General features: G+C 45.1%; 1 protein-coding gene across 1 annotated transcript; it reads right to left on the reverse strand.

Moving 5' to 3' along the window:
• Positions 1-407: 407 nt before the first annotated feature.
• LOC311104669 (zinc-binding protein A33-like) lies at positions 408-9,327 on the reverse strand. The gene is made up of 6 exons (XM_084146543.1): positions 8,719-9,327; positions 7,939-8,034; positions 6,458-6,691; positions 6,181-6,203; positions 3,773-3,888; positions 408-2,132 (listed from the first exon to the last, which is right to left on the reverse strand). Exons 1-6 carry the CDS (start codon positions 9,229-9,231, stop codon positions 1,567-1,569), a joined length of 1,548 nt encoding a protein of 515 aa, XP_084002669.1. The 5' UTR covers positions 9,232-9,327; the 3' UTR covers positions 408-1,566.
• Between the last annotated feature and the right edge of the window lie 4,827 nt (positions 9,328-14,154).

The raw sequence follows: 14,154 nt of genomic DNA on the forward strand, positions 1-14,154 counted from the left end.
TTGCAGATGTTTTTACAGTCTTATGTTCAAAAATATATTTTTAAAATTTGGCCCGCAGTCCGCCAGTTGGAAAAGCCTGCTGTACGCTGTCTTGTCATTGTTGGTAATCTGGCCTACTATTGAGTTGTGGTCTGCTAACTTGATGATTGAATTGGAGACGTGCGTGGCCACGCAGTCATGGGTGGACTGGAGGGGGCTGAGCACGCACCCCTGTGGGGTCCCCGTGTTGAGGATCAGAGTGACGGAGGTGTGGTTGTCTACCTTCATCACCTGGGGGTTGGCCTGTCAGGAAGTCTAGGGGGGGGTTCAGACCCAGGAACCTGAGCTTAGTGATGAGCTTGGAGGGCACTAGGGTGTTGAAGGCTGAGATTTAGTCGAACAACATTCTTACATAGGTATTTCTCTATTCCAGTCATTTAATTTGTTTAGTTACCTTCGCTTTCTTGGGTACAGGACAACAGACTGGGATATGGAGAGATTGAGAGATTGAATATGTCTGTAAACAGTCCAGCCAGCTAATCTGCACATGCTGAGGACACGGCTTGGGATGCCGGCAACCTTGCTAGGGTTAACACGCTTAAATGTCTTACTCACATCGGCCACGGAGAACGAGAGCACACAGTCCTCATGAGCGGCAAGGGCCTGCGTTGTCAGCACAATGTTGTTTTCCTCGAAGCGGGAGAAGGTGTTTAGCTTGTCCGAGAGCGAGGTGTTGGTGTCCACGACGTGGCTGGCGTTCCCTTTATAATTTGTGATTATCATTTCGTATTTGAGCTGTAGAATTGCAACCATAGCTGGTCTGTTTATACATGTCCATGTTCCCAGTCACCTTGCCGTGGTTAAATGCGGTGGTTCATGCTTTCAGTTTTTGGTTTGGATAAGTTCTAATCTTAACAGTGGGAACAACATCCTCTCTGCACTTCCTGATGAACCCAGTCACATTTTACATTTACATTTTAGTCATTTAGCCGAGTCAGTGTATACGTTGATACTATTCTCAGAGGCGACCCGGAACATTTCCCAGTCTGCGTGATCAAAACAATCTTGAAGCATAGATTCTGATTGGTCAGACCAACGTTGAACAGTCCTTACCACGGGTGCTTCCTGCTTAAGTTTCTGCCTATAGGTGGGGAGGAGCAGAATGGAGGCATGATCTGATTTGACGAGGTATATACTCTGTTATTAAAATGTAAAATACACTGTAAAACAGTGTCAGCATACTATATATACTTTTATATAAATATAGTATGAAATTGTCATTTCATTCTTTGGCCATGCTCATTTGTTAGGATAAGAATGTCATGTTTAAGGTGTTCTAAATGAGTTTATCCATGTGGCTTACTTCAGAGTCCTCTGGCATGTGCTCTCTTTAAACACAAAACACTCATATATTCTCCATGGCAACATATTTACAGGAAATGTTCATAAATGACAAAACTGTGAACAATAGTCAAGTGTTAGTACATTAGTGAATAGGACATTGCTGTTTCTCTCACAGGTTCTCTATCTTGTTCTACTTTCTTGTCTTTGGTTCTCAGTGTTCTCTGACAGATCTTAACAGTTCTTTCATATCTCCGGGTCAGGGCTAACAATAATTAGAGGCTCACGGTTTCTCCCTTTGATGATTGGCCAGGGGTTGAAGTAGGGGAACACCGGCTCTTTGAACATGGCGTCGGAGAACGTGAACAGGTGACTCATATCCCCTGCATCGTAAAATGCCACCACACCCCTCCTGTAGTCCAGGTACACCCCTACCCTCCTGGGGGGGCGAGGGGGGTGCAACAGGCTCTCTTCGTGGTTGGTGCAGGCCTCGTACTCACTCCCTTCCCGCCCCTCTCTTAACACCAGGGTCCAAAAGCCGTCGTCGGGACACAGGCAGATCTCCTCCTTCCTGTTGACCGAGGCGGCTGCCACCCCCAGCCCCCAGGCCGTCTTAGTGCCCACCTCAACCACCCAGTAGTGTTGCCCTGAGGTGAGGGCCTGGCTTCCCAGGACGATGTTGTAGCGGGTGAAGCGCTCAGGGTTGTTGGGCAGGTTGGGCTGGATGTCCCCGACACTGACCTGGGTGCAGCATGGGGACACCCACAGCCTGGGGTAGGCCGTGTCTGGGTTTAGAGTCACCACTGTCACACCTAGGGAGAGACAGAGGCATTGAAATACGAAAGAAAGGACAGGCTGTATGCGGTCAACACATTGGTGTGGTAGGATACTGTCAGGTGCAATCAGGTTTGATAGAATGCAATCAGGTGGATCCTGTGGTGGAATGTGGTCAGATATGTGAGAGCTGTGGTCTAATGGAGTCAGGTGTGGTCTACAGTGCATTCAGAAAGTATTCAGACCTCTTGACTTTTTCCACATTTTGTTACGTTACAGCCTTATTCTAAAATGGATTAAATAAAAAATGTCCTCATCAATCTACACACAATACCCCATAATGACAAAGCAAAAACAGGATTTTAGAAATGTTTGCAAATGTATTACAAATACAAAACTGAAATACCTTATTTATATAAGTATTCAGACCCTTTGCTATGAGACTGGAAATTGAGCGCAGGTGCATCCTGTTTCCATTGACCATTCTTGAGATGCTTCTACAACTTGATTGGAGTCCACCTGTGGTAAATTCAATTGATTGGACATGATTTGGAAAGGCACACAACTGTCTATAAAAGGTCCCACAGTTGACAGTGCATAAAAGGTCCCACAGTTGACAGCAAAAACCAAGTCATGAGGTTGAAGGAATTGTCCGTAGAGCTCCGAGACAGGATTGTGTCGAGGCACAGATCTGGGGAAGGGTACCAAAACATTTCTGCAGCATTGAAGGTCCCCAAGAACACAGTGGCCTCCATCATTCTTAAATGGAAGAAGTTTGGAACCACCAAGACTCTTCCTAGAGCTGGCCGTCTGGCCAAACTGAGCAATCGGGGGAGAAGGGCCTCGGTCAGGGAGGTAACCAAGAACCCAATGATCACTCTGACAGAGCTCCAGAGTTCATATGTGGAGATGGGAGAACCTTCCAGAAGGACAACCATCTCTGCAGCACTCCACCAATCAGGCCTTTATGGTAGAGTGGCTAGACGGAAGCCACTCCTCAGTAAAAGGCACATGACAGCCCACTTGGAGTTTGCCAAAAGGCACCTAAATGACTCTGAGACCATGAGAAACAAGATTCTCTGGTCTGATGGAACCAAGATTGAACTCTTTGGCCTGAATGCCAAGCGTCACATCAGGAGGAAACCTGGCACCATCCCTACGGTGAAGCATGGTGGTGGCAGCATGCAGGGATGTTTTTCAGCGGCAGGGACTGGGAGACTAGTCAGGATCGAGGGAAAGATGAACGGAGCAAAGTACAGAGAGATCCTTGATGAAAACCTGCTCCAGAGCACTCAGGATCTGCAGAGAAGAATTGGAGAAACTCCCAAAATACAGGTGTGCCAAGCTTGTAGCGTCATATCCCAAGAAGACTCGAGGCTGTAATCGTTGCCAAAGGTGCTTCAACAAAGTACTGAGTGAAGGGTCTGAATATCATATATCATATCATATAAATTTGCAAGAATATCTTAAAACCTGATTTTGCTTCATCATTACGGGGTATTGTGTGTAGATTGATGAGGAGAAAACCAATTTAATCAAATTTAGAATAAGGCTGTAACATAACAAAATGTGGAAAAAGTCAAGGGGTCTGAATACTTTCCGAATGCACTGTATATGTGGTCAGGTATTGTCTATATTTGGTCAAGTGTGGTCTAACTCTATATTGCTGTGGTTGTACCTGGCTGAAGCACAGCGTTCATCCTCCTCCAGGTGCGGTACTGCAGTGGTCCCAGGAAGTCCCCCTCCGGCAGATCCACACACACCTCCTGGGGTCTTTCAAACATAATCTCCGCTCTGAGAGCGAAGGAGCGAGAGAGAGAGAACGTTTGTTTACACCATTTACCTAGAAAGGCCGGTTTCTGAGTCTTTCTCTAATTGGAAAGTACACTTATAGCAGTGGTCACCAACCTTTTCTGAGTCAAGATCCCTTTCGCAGTCAAAAAGCAAGCCGAGCTCTACCGCTCAGATTTGTTTTTAAACATGACTTAAACAATGTAACATTAACCTAATAAAAACAGATAAGCACAGTTCTGTAGGAATGATGTTTGGGCACTAGGACTAAAACATTATCACAGCATATTGGCTATATACCTGGCCTGCCAATATTGTTATTCTCAGACCATATTATATTTCAAAATTCGAGCTTTGATAACAAAATAGATCAGTTGGTGTAGCACTTGTGAGGCACTGTGGACCATTAATTTAAATAATTAGATGTTTTATTTTACTGGACTGATGGTACCTACATCTGATGGTCATGGTGCTTTCAAGACAACTGGGAACTCAGAAAAAAAACGAGGTCAAATCATGATCTTCAGGTCGGAATGTCGGAGCTCTAGAAAGATGCCAGAGTTTCCGACTTGGAATTGCGAGTTGGATGACCATTCAAAACGATTTCTCCCATTCGGATCTAGTTTTTTTCCGAGTTCCAATTTGTCTTGAACGCACTGAAGTCTGAGATTTTTGAGTTCCAAGTTGTTTTGAACACGGCATTAGTCTCAGCGGAGGGAGAGAGCAGCAGATGGTCCGCCTCTCACGATCCCTGCTCTCCTCTTCCTTTCCGCCGGTGAGACTGATCAGAGAGGGGACACAGTCATCCACCTGATGGGGAAACTCGAGTCGCACCGCATCTGCCTCAATCATGCACAAATGAATGTTGCTCCTATGACCAGAGAATGTGAAATGTTCCTCAATATTAAAGTAGACACGACGAGCTGCTAATAATAATAAAAATGCAGGGCTATCGATAGGCCTACACTTGGTTACTCATTCATTGCAGCTGCAGCGCAAGTATGGAAAACTGTGTTTTATGTTTTGTAATAGTGTTGAATAAAACAGCGTTGACAGTGCTAAATAAAAACTTAGACATAAACTCACTCATAAAAACAGCAACTCTTTGCTGTATTATTTGATAGTCTCTCTGTGGTCTTGGTTTTAAAAGTTATTCAATCTTATGTAGGCTAGTATCAAACTTTGCTGTGGCCGGGGAAGTTCTGTAGGCACAGTGATTTGAGCTATCCGATTGGCCAACGCAGTAGGCGCACACGATTTAGCCACAGATCTCCCAGTCCACCAGGTGGGCGGAGTTAGTCTTTTCAGACAAATGAAATGGTTCAAAATGTAAACACTTTGCCTACCAGGTGCGCAGGGCTTCTGAATCAAGTGTACCTACCGCCAACAGCACAAAACCAATAATTAAAAAAGGAGCGCAAGCCTTTATCATTGGCTTTTCTACAGAAATGTCTGGTGATCGACTAGGAATGCCTTGAAGATCGACCAGCGATCGACCTGTTGGCGACCACTGCCTTATAGTATGAATACAGTGCATTCAGACAGTATACAGACCCCTTGACTTTTTCCACATTTTATTACGTTACAGTCTTATTCTAAAATGGATTGAATTAAAAATGTTCCTCATCAATCTACACACAATACCCCATAGTGACAAAGCAAAAACAGGTTTAGAAAATGTTGCGAATAAAAAACAGAAATATCTTATTTACATAAGTATTCAGACCCTTTGCTATGAGACTCGAAATTGAGCTCAGGTGCATCCTGTTTCCATTGATCATCCTTCAGATGTTTCTACAACTTGATTGGAGTCCACCTGTGGTAAATTCAATTGATTGGACATGATTTGGAGAAACTCCCCAAATACAGGTGTCCCAAGCTTGTAGCGTCATACCCAAGAAGACTCGAGGCTGTAATCGCTGCCAAAGGTGCTTCAAGAAAGTACAGAGTAAAGGGTCTGAATACTTATGTAAGTGTGATATTTCCGTTTTTTATTTTTAATAACTTAGCAAAAATGTCTAAAAACCTGTTTTTACTTTATCATTATGGGGTATTGTGTGTAGATTGATGAGGGAAAAAAAACAATTTAATCAATTTCAGAAAAAGGCTGTAACGTAACAAAATGTGGAAAAACTCAAGGGGTCTGAATACTTTCCGAATGCACTGTAAATAATAACGAAACACTGTGAGGAACATTGGGTTACTGTTTTTGTTTTTTTCATATGGAGTCATGTGGATATTGCAGAGCTCTATGAACCGTAGCATCAGATAAGAAGCATGGATTGTTTTACTTACCCTCCAATAAAATCCTTGATTCCCTGAAAGAAAGAATAACAGAGTGATAAGGCCCTGCTGAGACATGCACACACTTCTTCTCCTCCTCAAAAACCCTTTACTTTATTCTTGTTTTAATTCACCCCTTTCTCTTTCCGTTTTCACTGTCCCTCTATTTCTTTATCCCCCCCACCACCACCCTTAACCCCTCTCCCTTCCTCCTCTACAATCTAGATTTTCTCCCTTGTTTCTTCTCTCCATTACAGTCCCTTTCTCCCCCCCCCCTCTCTCGTCTCACCCTGAGTTGTGCCGGGTTCTGATCCTCTCGGAGTTTGATGCGGAGCTGGTCGGCAGTTTGCTCTAAGTGGCTGATTTGCTCTGTGGTGTGTTTGAGGACCTCCTCCAATTGGTTGAGCCTCTCTTCCTTCTCCCTCTGCAGTCTCTCCTTCACTCTTTCTTCTTCCTGGAGAAGGAACTCCCTCAGACATCCAAACTCTGCACTCACCTTCTCCTCCATGTCCCCAGCACGCTCCTGATGTAGGACAGAGAAAAATTGAAATTTTACCGACTGGGTTGGAATACATCTTAGAGACTGTGTTAGCCCTCTGAGCTTTAGTCAAGTTTGTTTTATTTTATTTAACCTTTAAAATGATACAAGTAAGTCACTTAAGAATACATTCTTACTTACAATGACGGGCTATCAAGAGGCAGAGACAACAGTGATTTAGAACAATACAAAACAAAGACATCACGAAACACAATGAGACAGACACACGGCAACAGCGCATTAAATGATAATGGAGGCAGGAGATCAACACATAGTGATTCAAATCTCATGATTCAAATCTCATGATTCAAATCTCAGTCAGTTTACTAAAACAAGTCAATAGAAACAAAGTCCTCTCAGTTCTCAGACACAGTCACTCGTCACATGAACACCTAACCACCTCCGCTGCATACACACACACACACACAGCAACATGAACATACACACAGTAACACACACATAAACATTTGCCACATCTGTTACGTGATTGCTAGATCGCTGACACACATCCTTGCTCGTACCCACTTCCGGTGCCCCACAGAGAGACAGAGGGAAGTGATAGAACAAGTGATTGGAGGAGAGAGTGTTTCAACATGTGACAGACAAACAGACACACAGGGCATGCCTCCTTAATGGGGTCCCGATGTCTGTGCTGTGGTTATCTTAAACGCAGGACTCCACCGCCCCGCTGACATCGTACACATTCGGTATCTACCTCACACACATGTACACTTAGAGCCTGTACATTTCTTATTTACTTCACAAAGCCTTGTGAGGTGAAGCCTGTGTTAGAACAGAGAGGGAGAGACCTGGGACCATCCTACATTTTTATCACTGATCTTATCAGTACTAAGGCCTGTATTTTATGTCATGCTGTGTACGTTTACATTAGGGGTGTGAGAGTGTGTGTGTGTGTGTGTGTGTGTGTGTGTGTGTGTGTGTGTGTCTGCACTGTGTCTGAGAGAAAGAATGGGTAAAAACACTATTCATAATTAGTCATAATCTCAGTGTCATTGTGCATTAGACATTCCCAACACTCCAATACTGACGTTACACCTGTAACAACATAATCACATTGACAAACCCTGTATAATTTAACTCATTTGAATGTGCCTGGGTGAGACAACGCAGCAGAATGTCGACTGGCCACTTGAAATGTTTCAAGGATGATGGGCACTGTAAATGAGAAGCCTCTCGCTGACAGCACGAACACACACGCACAGTCAATATACCTTGATGAGCATGATCTTGTTGTTGGTCTGGACCTGATAGAAAGAAGCCTGTTCAGTCTGGATCATTACTCTCTCCAGGGCTATGGACAGTTTGTCCTGCAGACGAGGAAGAGGAAAAATAAGTCACACACACAGCTTGAAGTTACGAGAGTTGAACTGATAAACAGAGCGTTTTTTTCGTTATACAGAGATTAATTGAATTAGGCCCAACTCTCTTGTCAATATTAGATTTTCTGTTTTGGATCCTTTGTAGTCTGACAACAAGCTTAATATGACTCATATGATCAGCGGGCCTTTCCAACTAACTGGCTTCATTTCAACAAGTTACCCAAATTAACCCCCAAAAAGTTACAATGTAGAAGGGTAAGATTTGTGAAAACAGTGTGGTGTCTGATGTATGTCATCAAACATTCAAGGCAAATATAAAAGGTTAAATATGTCTGGGAACTAAGCCCTGACACCAGCATGCCAAATTCCTCTCGAACTCCAAGTATAGGCTACACCCACAATGACTTAAGTGTCTGCTCATGTCTCGCGCTCTAGCATGTGAAAGACTAAATTGTCTTGGGTCCACATTTATATTACAAGACTTAAAATATCTGATTGAATAGTCATTTTTGAACTTTGCTCAGTTTGAGATTTATGGACAGGTTATGCAATACCTTATGCATTCCAATGCGTCAGGTCCCTGTGACAATGATGTACTAACCCGGCTATATGTATTCTAAACACCTACATAGGTTTATACATAAATACAAAATAGTGTTCTAAAAGTGTTACCTTGTAGTTCTCGAACGCCTCGTTGATGGGGATGACATTGTGCGTCTTGTGGTCTCGGGACATTCCGCACACCAGGCAGATCGCGAGCTGATCATCCTCACAGTATAGCTTCAACTTCTCCTCGTGCTCCTCGCACAGGTCCGACTCGAGGCGCGAAGAAGAACCGGTGAAACTGAACCCGGAGCTGGGCATAATGGCCCCACGTTGCCGTTCTTCAGTATCCTCCTGTGCGCTCTCCGGGTCCCCGGGTTTTCCATCCATGGCTCGAGCTCTCTTCACGCTGTCCACGACGTTACACAGAAGCGAGTTGGGGCGCAGCTTCCGAGGGCATGTCTTCCGGCACTTCGGGCAGGTCGGGTGCTCATCGGACTTGGCCTCCCAGCACTGCGTAATGCACACGCGGCAGAAGTGGTGTCCGCACTCGAGAATCACTGGCTCACGGAAGAGCTCGAGGCACACTGGACAGGTGAGCTCGCTGTGTAGCTCCTCAAGCGCGCTGGCGTCAGTAGCCATTCCGAGCCGTCCGCATACTGAAAGGATAGGGGGTTGCGCTCAGAAAGTAGCTGGCGGCTGCAGGGGAAACGTTCACTCTTCCGTATGTGAGAGGGCGACGAGGGTGTGGTCTGTCTGAGGCAGTAGACTCCTCTGTTTACACGGAAGAGGGTGAAGACGTGCAAATGAAATCAACGTTTATTGGTCGTGTACAGTTTTGCAGGTGCAGCGAAATGCTTATGTTTCGAGATCCAACAATGCAGAAATATCTAGCAATACAATAACAATACACACATAATCCAGAAGTTAAAAAATAACAAGAAATTAAGACCCACTGGAGCCACTTCTTCTTGTTTTTAGCTGATAGGAGTGGAACCCAGTGTGGTCTTCTGCTGCAATAGCCCATCTGTGACAAGGACCGATGAGTTGTGCGTTCCGAGTAACTGAGGTCCTTGATGATTTTCTTGGCCTTCCTGTGACACCTGGTGTGTTGATATCCAGGAGGGCAGGCATTGGGCCCCCGATGATGCGTTGTGTTGACCACACCACCCTCTGGAGAGCCCTGCAGTTGCGGGCGGTGCAGTTGCCGTACCAGGCGGTGATACAGCCCGATAGAATGCTCTCGATGGTGCATCTGTAGAAGTTTGTAAGGGTCTTAGGGGCCAAGCCTAATTTCTACAACCTCCTGAGGTTGAAGAGGTGCTGTTGCACCTTCTTCACCACGATGTCGGTGTGAAGGGACCATTTCAGGTCCTCAGTGATGTGTACGCCGAGGAACTTGAAGCATTTGACCCTCTCCACTGCCGCGCTGTCGATGTGGATGGGAGATGGGGGCGTGCTCTCTCTGCTGTCTCCTGAAGTCCACGATCAGCTCCTTTGTTTTGTTGACGTTGAAGGAGAGGTTATTTTCCTGGTACCACTCCACCAGGTCTGTCACCTCCTTCCTGTAGGCTGTGTCGTCATTGTTGGTAATCAGGCCTACCACTTCGTCAGCAAACTTGATGATTGAGTTGGAGACGTGCGTGGCCACACAGTCATGGGTGAACAGGGAGTACAGGAGGGGGCTGAGCACACACCCCTGAGGGGCCCCCGTGTTGAGGATCAGCGTAGCGAAGGTGTTGTTGCCTACCTTCACCACCTGGGGGCGGCCCATCAGGAAGTCTAGGACCCAGTTGCACAGGGAGGGGTTCAGACCCAGGGCCCTGAGCTTAGTGATGAGCTTGGAGGGCACTATGGTGTTGAAGGCTGAGCTGTAGTCGATGAAAAGCATTCTTACATTGTCCAGGTGGGATAGGGCAGTGTGCAGTGCCATGGCAATTGTGTTGTCCTGGATCTGTTGGGGCGGTATGTACGAGCCTCACCTTTTCAAGGCAGTGTTCTGGAACGTTGTGTCTACATGTCCACAGAGCCCCGTGGGCAGACACGTAGTGAACCAGGTATTGCTCTGGCCCAGTTCCATTTCGGTTCCTGGCTCCTCCTTTAATGCACCCCTGAAGCAATCATACATCTAAATGGACTGAATAGGTGAAATCAAATGTATGCTTGAATTTTAATTAGGTTGTATTTGAGGGAAGGGTGGAGCCATAGGGTTAAAGGAGCTGCATAAATGTGGTGTAGGCCTAACTGTAATAATGTAATGTAATAGTGTCAGAGGGGTCTGTGACTAGGCTTTAAACCAGGTGTTGTCCTGAGGGTTTGAAACGTTCCAGAACACTGCCTTGAAAAGGAGTCAGCACTCTGATTAAAGTCTTTAACCTTAAAGGCCCAGTGCAGCCAAAAATGTGATTTTCCTGTATTTTATATACACTGAGTATATATGAAACGTTAGGAACACCTTCCTAATATTGAGTTGCACCCCCCCCTTTTGCCATCAGAACAGCCTCAATTCATTAGGGCATAGACTCTGGAAGGTGTCGAAAGCGTTCCACAGGGATGCTGGGCCATGTTGACTCCAATGCTTCCCACTGTTGTGTCAAGTTGGCTGGATGTCCTTTGGGTGGTGGACCATTCTTGATACACACAGGAAACTGTGGATCAATAAGGATCATAACTTTCACCTGGATTCCCCTGGTCAGTCTATGTCATGGAAAGAGCAGGTGTTATTAATGTTTTGTACACAGTGTATATTTTCACACTATGAGCTTGGAATAATACTGTGAAATTGTTAAAATTATGATAATGCCCTTTTAGTGTAAGAGCTGTTTGAAAAGCGCATGAAATTTCAGCCTGTTTTGGTGGGATGGAGTTTTGACCTGCCTGGTGACATCATCAGGCAGGAAATAAGTTAATAGACCAATAAGAAAGAGAGTTCCAAACCTCTCTGGCAATACCAGCTGGTTTTCAGTTTTCCCCTCCCCACTCAGACCACTCCCAGACAGTCCTAGCAAAATTCTTGCTTGAGAAATTGCTCTTAGCTAAGAAGTTATTTTTGTTTCTTTTTGACCATTTTAATTTAAAACAATCACAGTAAGGAACTTAATTGTTACCCAGAAATGGTTTGATATTGAGATAAAAATGGCTGCATTGGACCTTTAACCCATCCATCAGTTGGAAGTCAGCACATTCCATTCCACCAAGGGGGAACGGGGAAATACCTATGGGTCTACAAATGAAACCTGTTATCTGTCACATTTTTGGTTATTCTATGGTCAGCTTCAGGTCAGTGCTTGTCCCCCAGTCAGTCCCCAGTGTCAGCTATGACATGACACCTTGAGTTTTGGTTATTGAACTACAGTAGATGAAGTGGATTTGCATCCGGTAACAGAATTATGGAAATTGAATAACATCATGGGTCCCTGACCTGTACTACACAGAAATGCATAATTATGGATAAGAATAACATTATTTTTATGGTGATGTATCCTGATGTCAGGGCGACGTGTATGCGGTGAGCGAAGTCAAGCGCAGGACACCGAGCTACTGGCAGACAAACTTTACTAGCACAGTAATCAAAATACAAACAAAACCTCCATACAGGGAGGAAACAAAATACGCATACACCCGAACACTGCCGACCTCACGGAAAACAATCACACACAATAACCAATGAGAGACAGGGGGTTATAAAGGGAATACAATATAACATAATGGGAAACAGGTGAAAACAATCAGGACAAACTAGACAAACACCGAAACATAGATCGGTGGCAGCTAGTACTCCGGGGACAACGAACGCCGAAGCCTGCCCGAGCAAGGAGGAGGGGCAGCCTCGGCTGATTCCGTGACACCTGAATAAGTACAAAAAGGTAGAAATATGCAATATCCTTCTTTGGCATATTTGGGTATCATTCTACACACTGGCTATTATTCGAATGAGCTCCGCCCCCAAACAAGACCACTTTGGTTGGTCCGGACCAGACCCAATCTGAACCAATCATAGACGTCTATGTTTCACAAGTTTGGACATCACAGTACAGTACAGCACAGTAGAGTAAAGCTCAGTACAGTAGAGTACAGTAAAGTAGATATGTTCAGTACAGTATAGTATAGTACAATCCAGTATATTATAAACTGTGTGGTTTGAGCCCTGAATGTTGATTGGCTGACAGCCGTGGTATATCAGACCGTATACCACGGGTATGTCAAAACATGTATTTTTACTGTTCTAATTACGTTGGTAACCAGTTTATAATAGCAATAAGGCACCTCAGGGGTTTGTGGTATATGGCCAATATACCATGGCTAAGGGCTGTATCCAGGCACTCCGGGTTGCGTCGTGATTAAGAACTGCCCTTAGCCATGGTATATTGGCCATACAGTGCATTTGAAAATATTCAGACCCCTTCCCTTTTTCTACATTTTGATACGTTACAGCCTTATTCTAAAATTGATTAACTAAAAAAATGTCCACATCAATCTACACATAATGACAAAGCGAAAACAGGTTTTTATACATTTTTACAAATGTATTACAAATAAAAACAGAAATACCTTATTTACATAAATAGTCAGACCCTTTGCTATGAGACTGGAAATTGAGCTCAGGTGCATCCTGTTTCCATTGATCATCCTTGAGCTGTTTCTACAACTTGATTGGAGTCCACCTGCGGTAAATTCAATTGATTGGACATGATTTGGAAAGGCACACACCTGTCTATATAAAGGTCCCATAGTTGACAATGCATATCAGAGCAAGAACCAAGCCATGAGGTCGAAGGAATTGTCCGTAGAGCTCCGAGGCAGGATTGTGTCGAGGCACAGATCTGGGGAAGGGTACCATAACATTTATGCAGCATTGAAGGTCCCCAAGAACACAGTGGCCTCCATCATTCTTAAATGGAAGAAGAATGGAACCAGCAAGACTCTTCCTAGAGCTGGCCGACCGGCCAAACTGAGCAATCGGGGGAGCAGGGAGGTGACCAAGAACCCGATGGTCACTCTGACAGAGGTCCAGAGTTCCTCTGTGGAGATGGGAGAACCTTCCAGAAGGACAAGATCTCTCAAGATTGAACTATTTGGCCTGAATGCCAAGCGTCATATCTGGAGGAAACCTGGCACCATCCCTACGGTGAAGCATGGGGGTGGCAGCATCATGCTGTGGGGATATCTTTCAGCGGCAGGGACTGGGAGACTAATCAGGATCGAGGGAAAGATGAACGGACCAAAGTACAGAGAGATCCTTGATGAAAACCTGCTTCAGAGCGCTCAGGACCTCAGACTGGGGCGAAGGTTCACCTTCCAACAGGACAACGACCCTACGCACACAGCCAAGACAACGCAGGAGCGGCTTCGGGACAAGTCTCTGAATGTCCTTGAGTGGCCCAGCCAGAGCCCGGACTTGAACCTGATCGAACATCTCGGGAGAGACCTGAAAATAGCTGTGCAACGACGCTCCCCATCCAACCTGACAGAGCTTGAGAGGATCTGCAGAGAAGAATGGGAGAAACTCCCCAAATACAGGTGTGCCAAGCTTGTAGCGTCATACCCAATAAGACTTAAGGCTGT

This window comes from Coregonus lavaretus (genome assembly GCF_964263955.1).
Source record: "Coregonus lavaretus genome assembly, chromosome: 29".
Lineage (NCBI taxonomy): Eukaryota > Metazoa > Chordata > Actinopteri > Salmoniformes > Salmonidae > Coregonus > Coregonus lavaretus.

What these genes read in the sequence shown, in the direction of transcription:
- LOC311104669 (XM_084146543.1), bottom strand. Translation starts at nt 9,231, where the DNA reads ATGGCTACTGACGCCAGCGCGCTTGAGGAGCTACACAGCGAGCTCACC. An exon ending in ACAAGATCATGCTCATCAAG is followed by an intron (nt 6,692 to 7,938) that starts GTATATTGACTG and finishes GTCCTACATCAG; the next exon opens with GAGCGTGCTGGGGACATGGA. An exon ending in GAACGCTGTGCTTCAGCCAG is followed by an intron (nt 2,133 to 3,772) that starts GTACAACCACAG and finishes GTCTCTCCCTAG; the next exon opens with GTGTGACAGTGGTGACTCTA.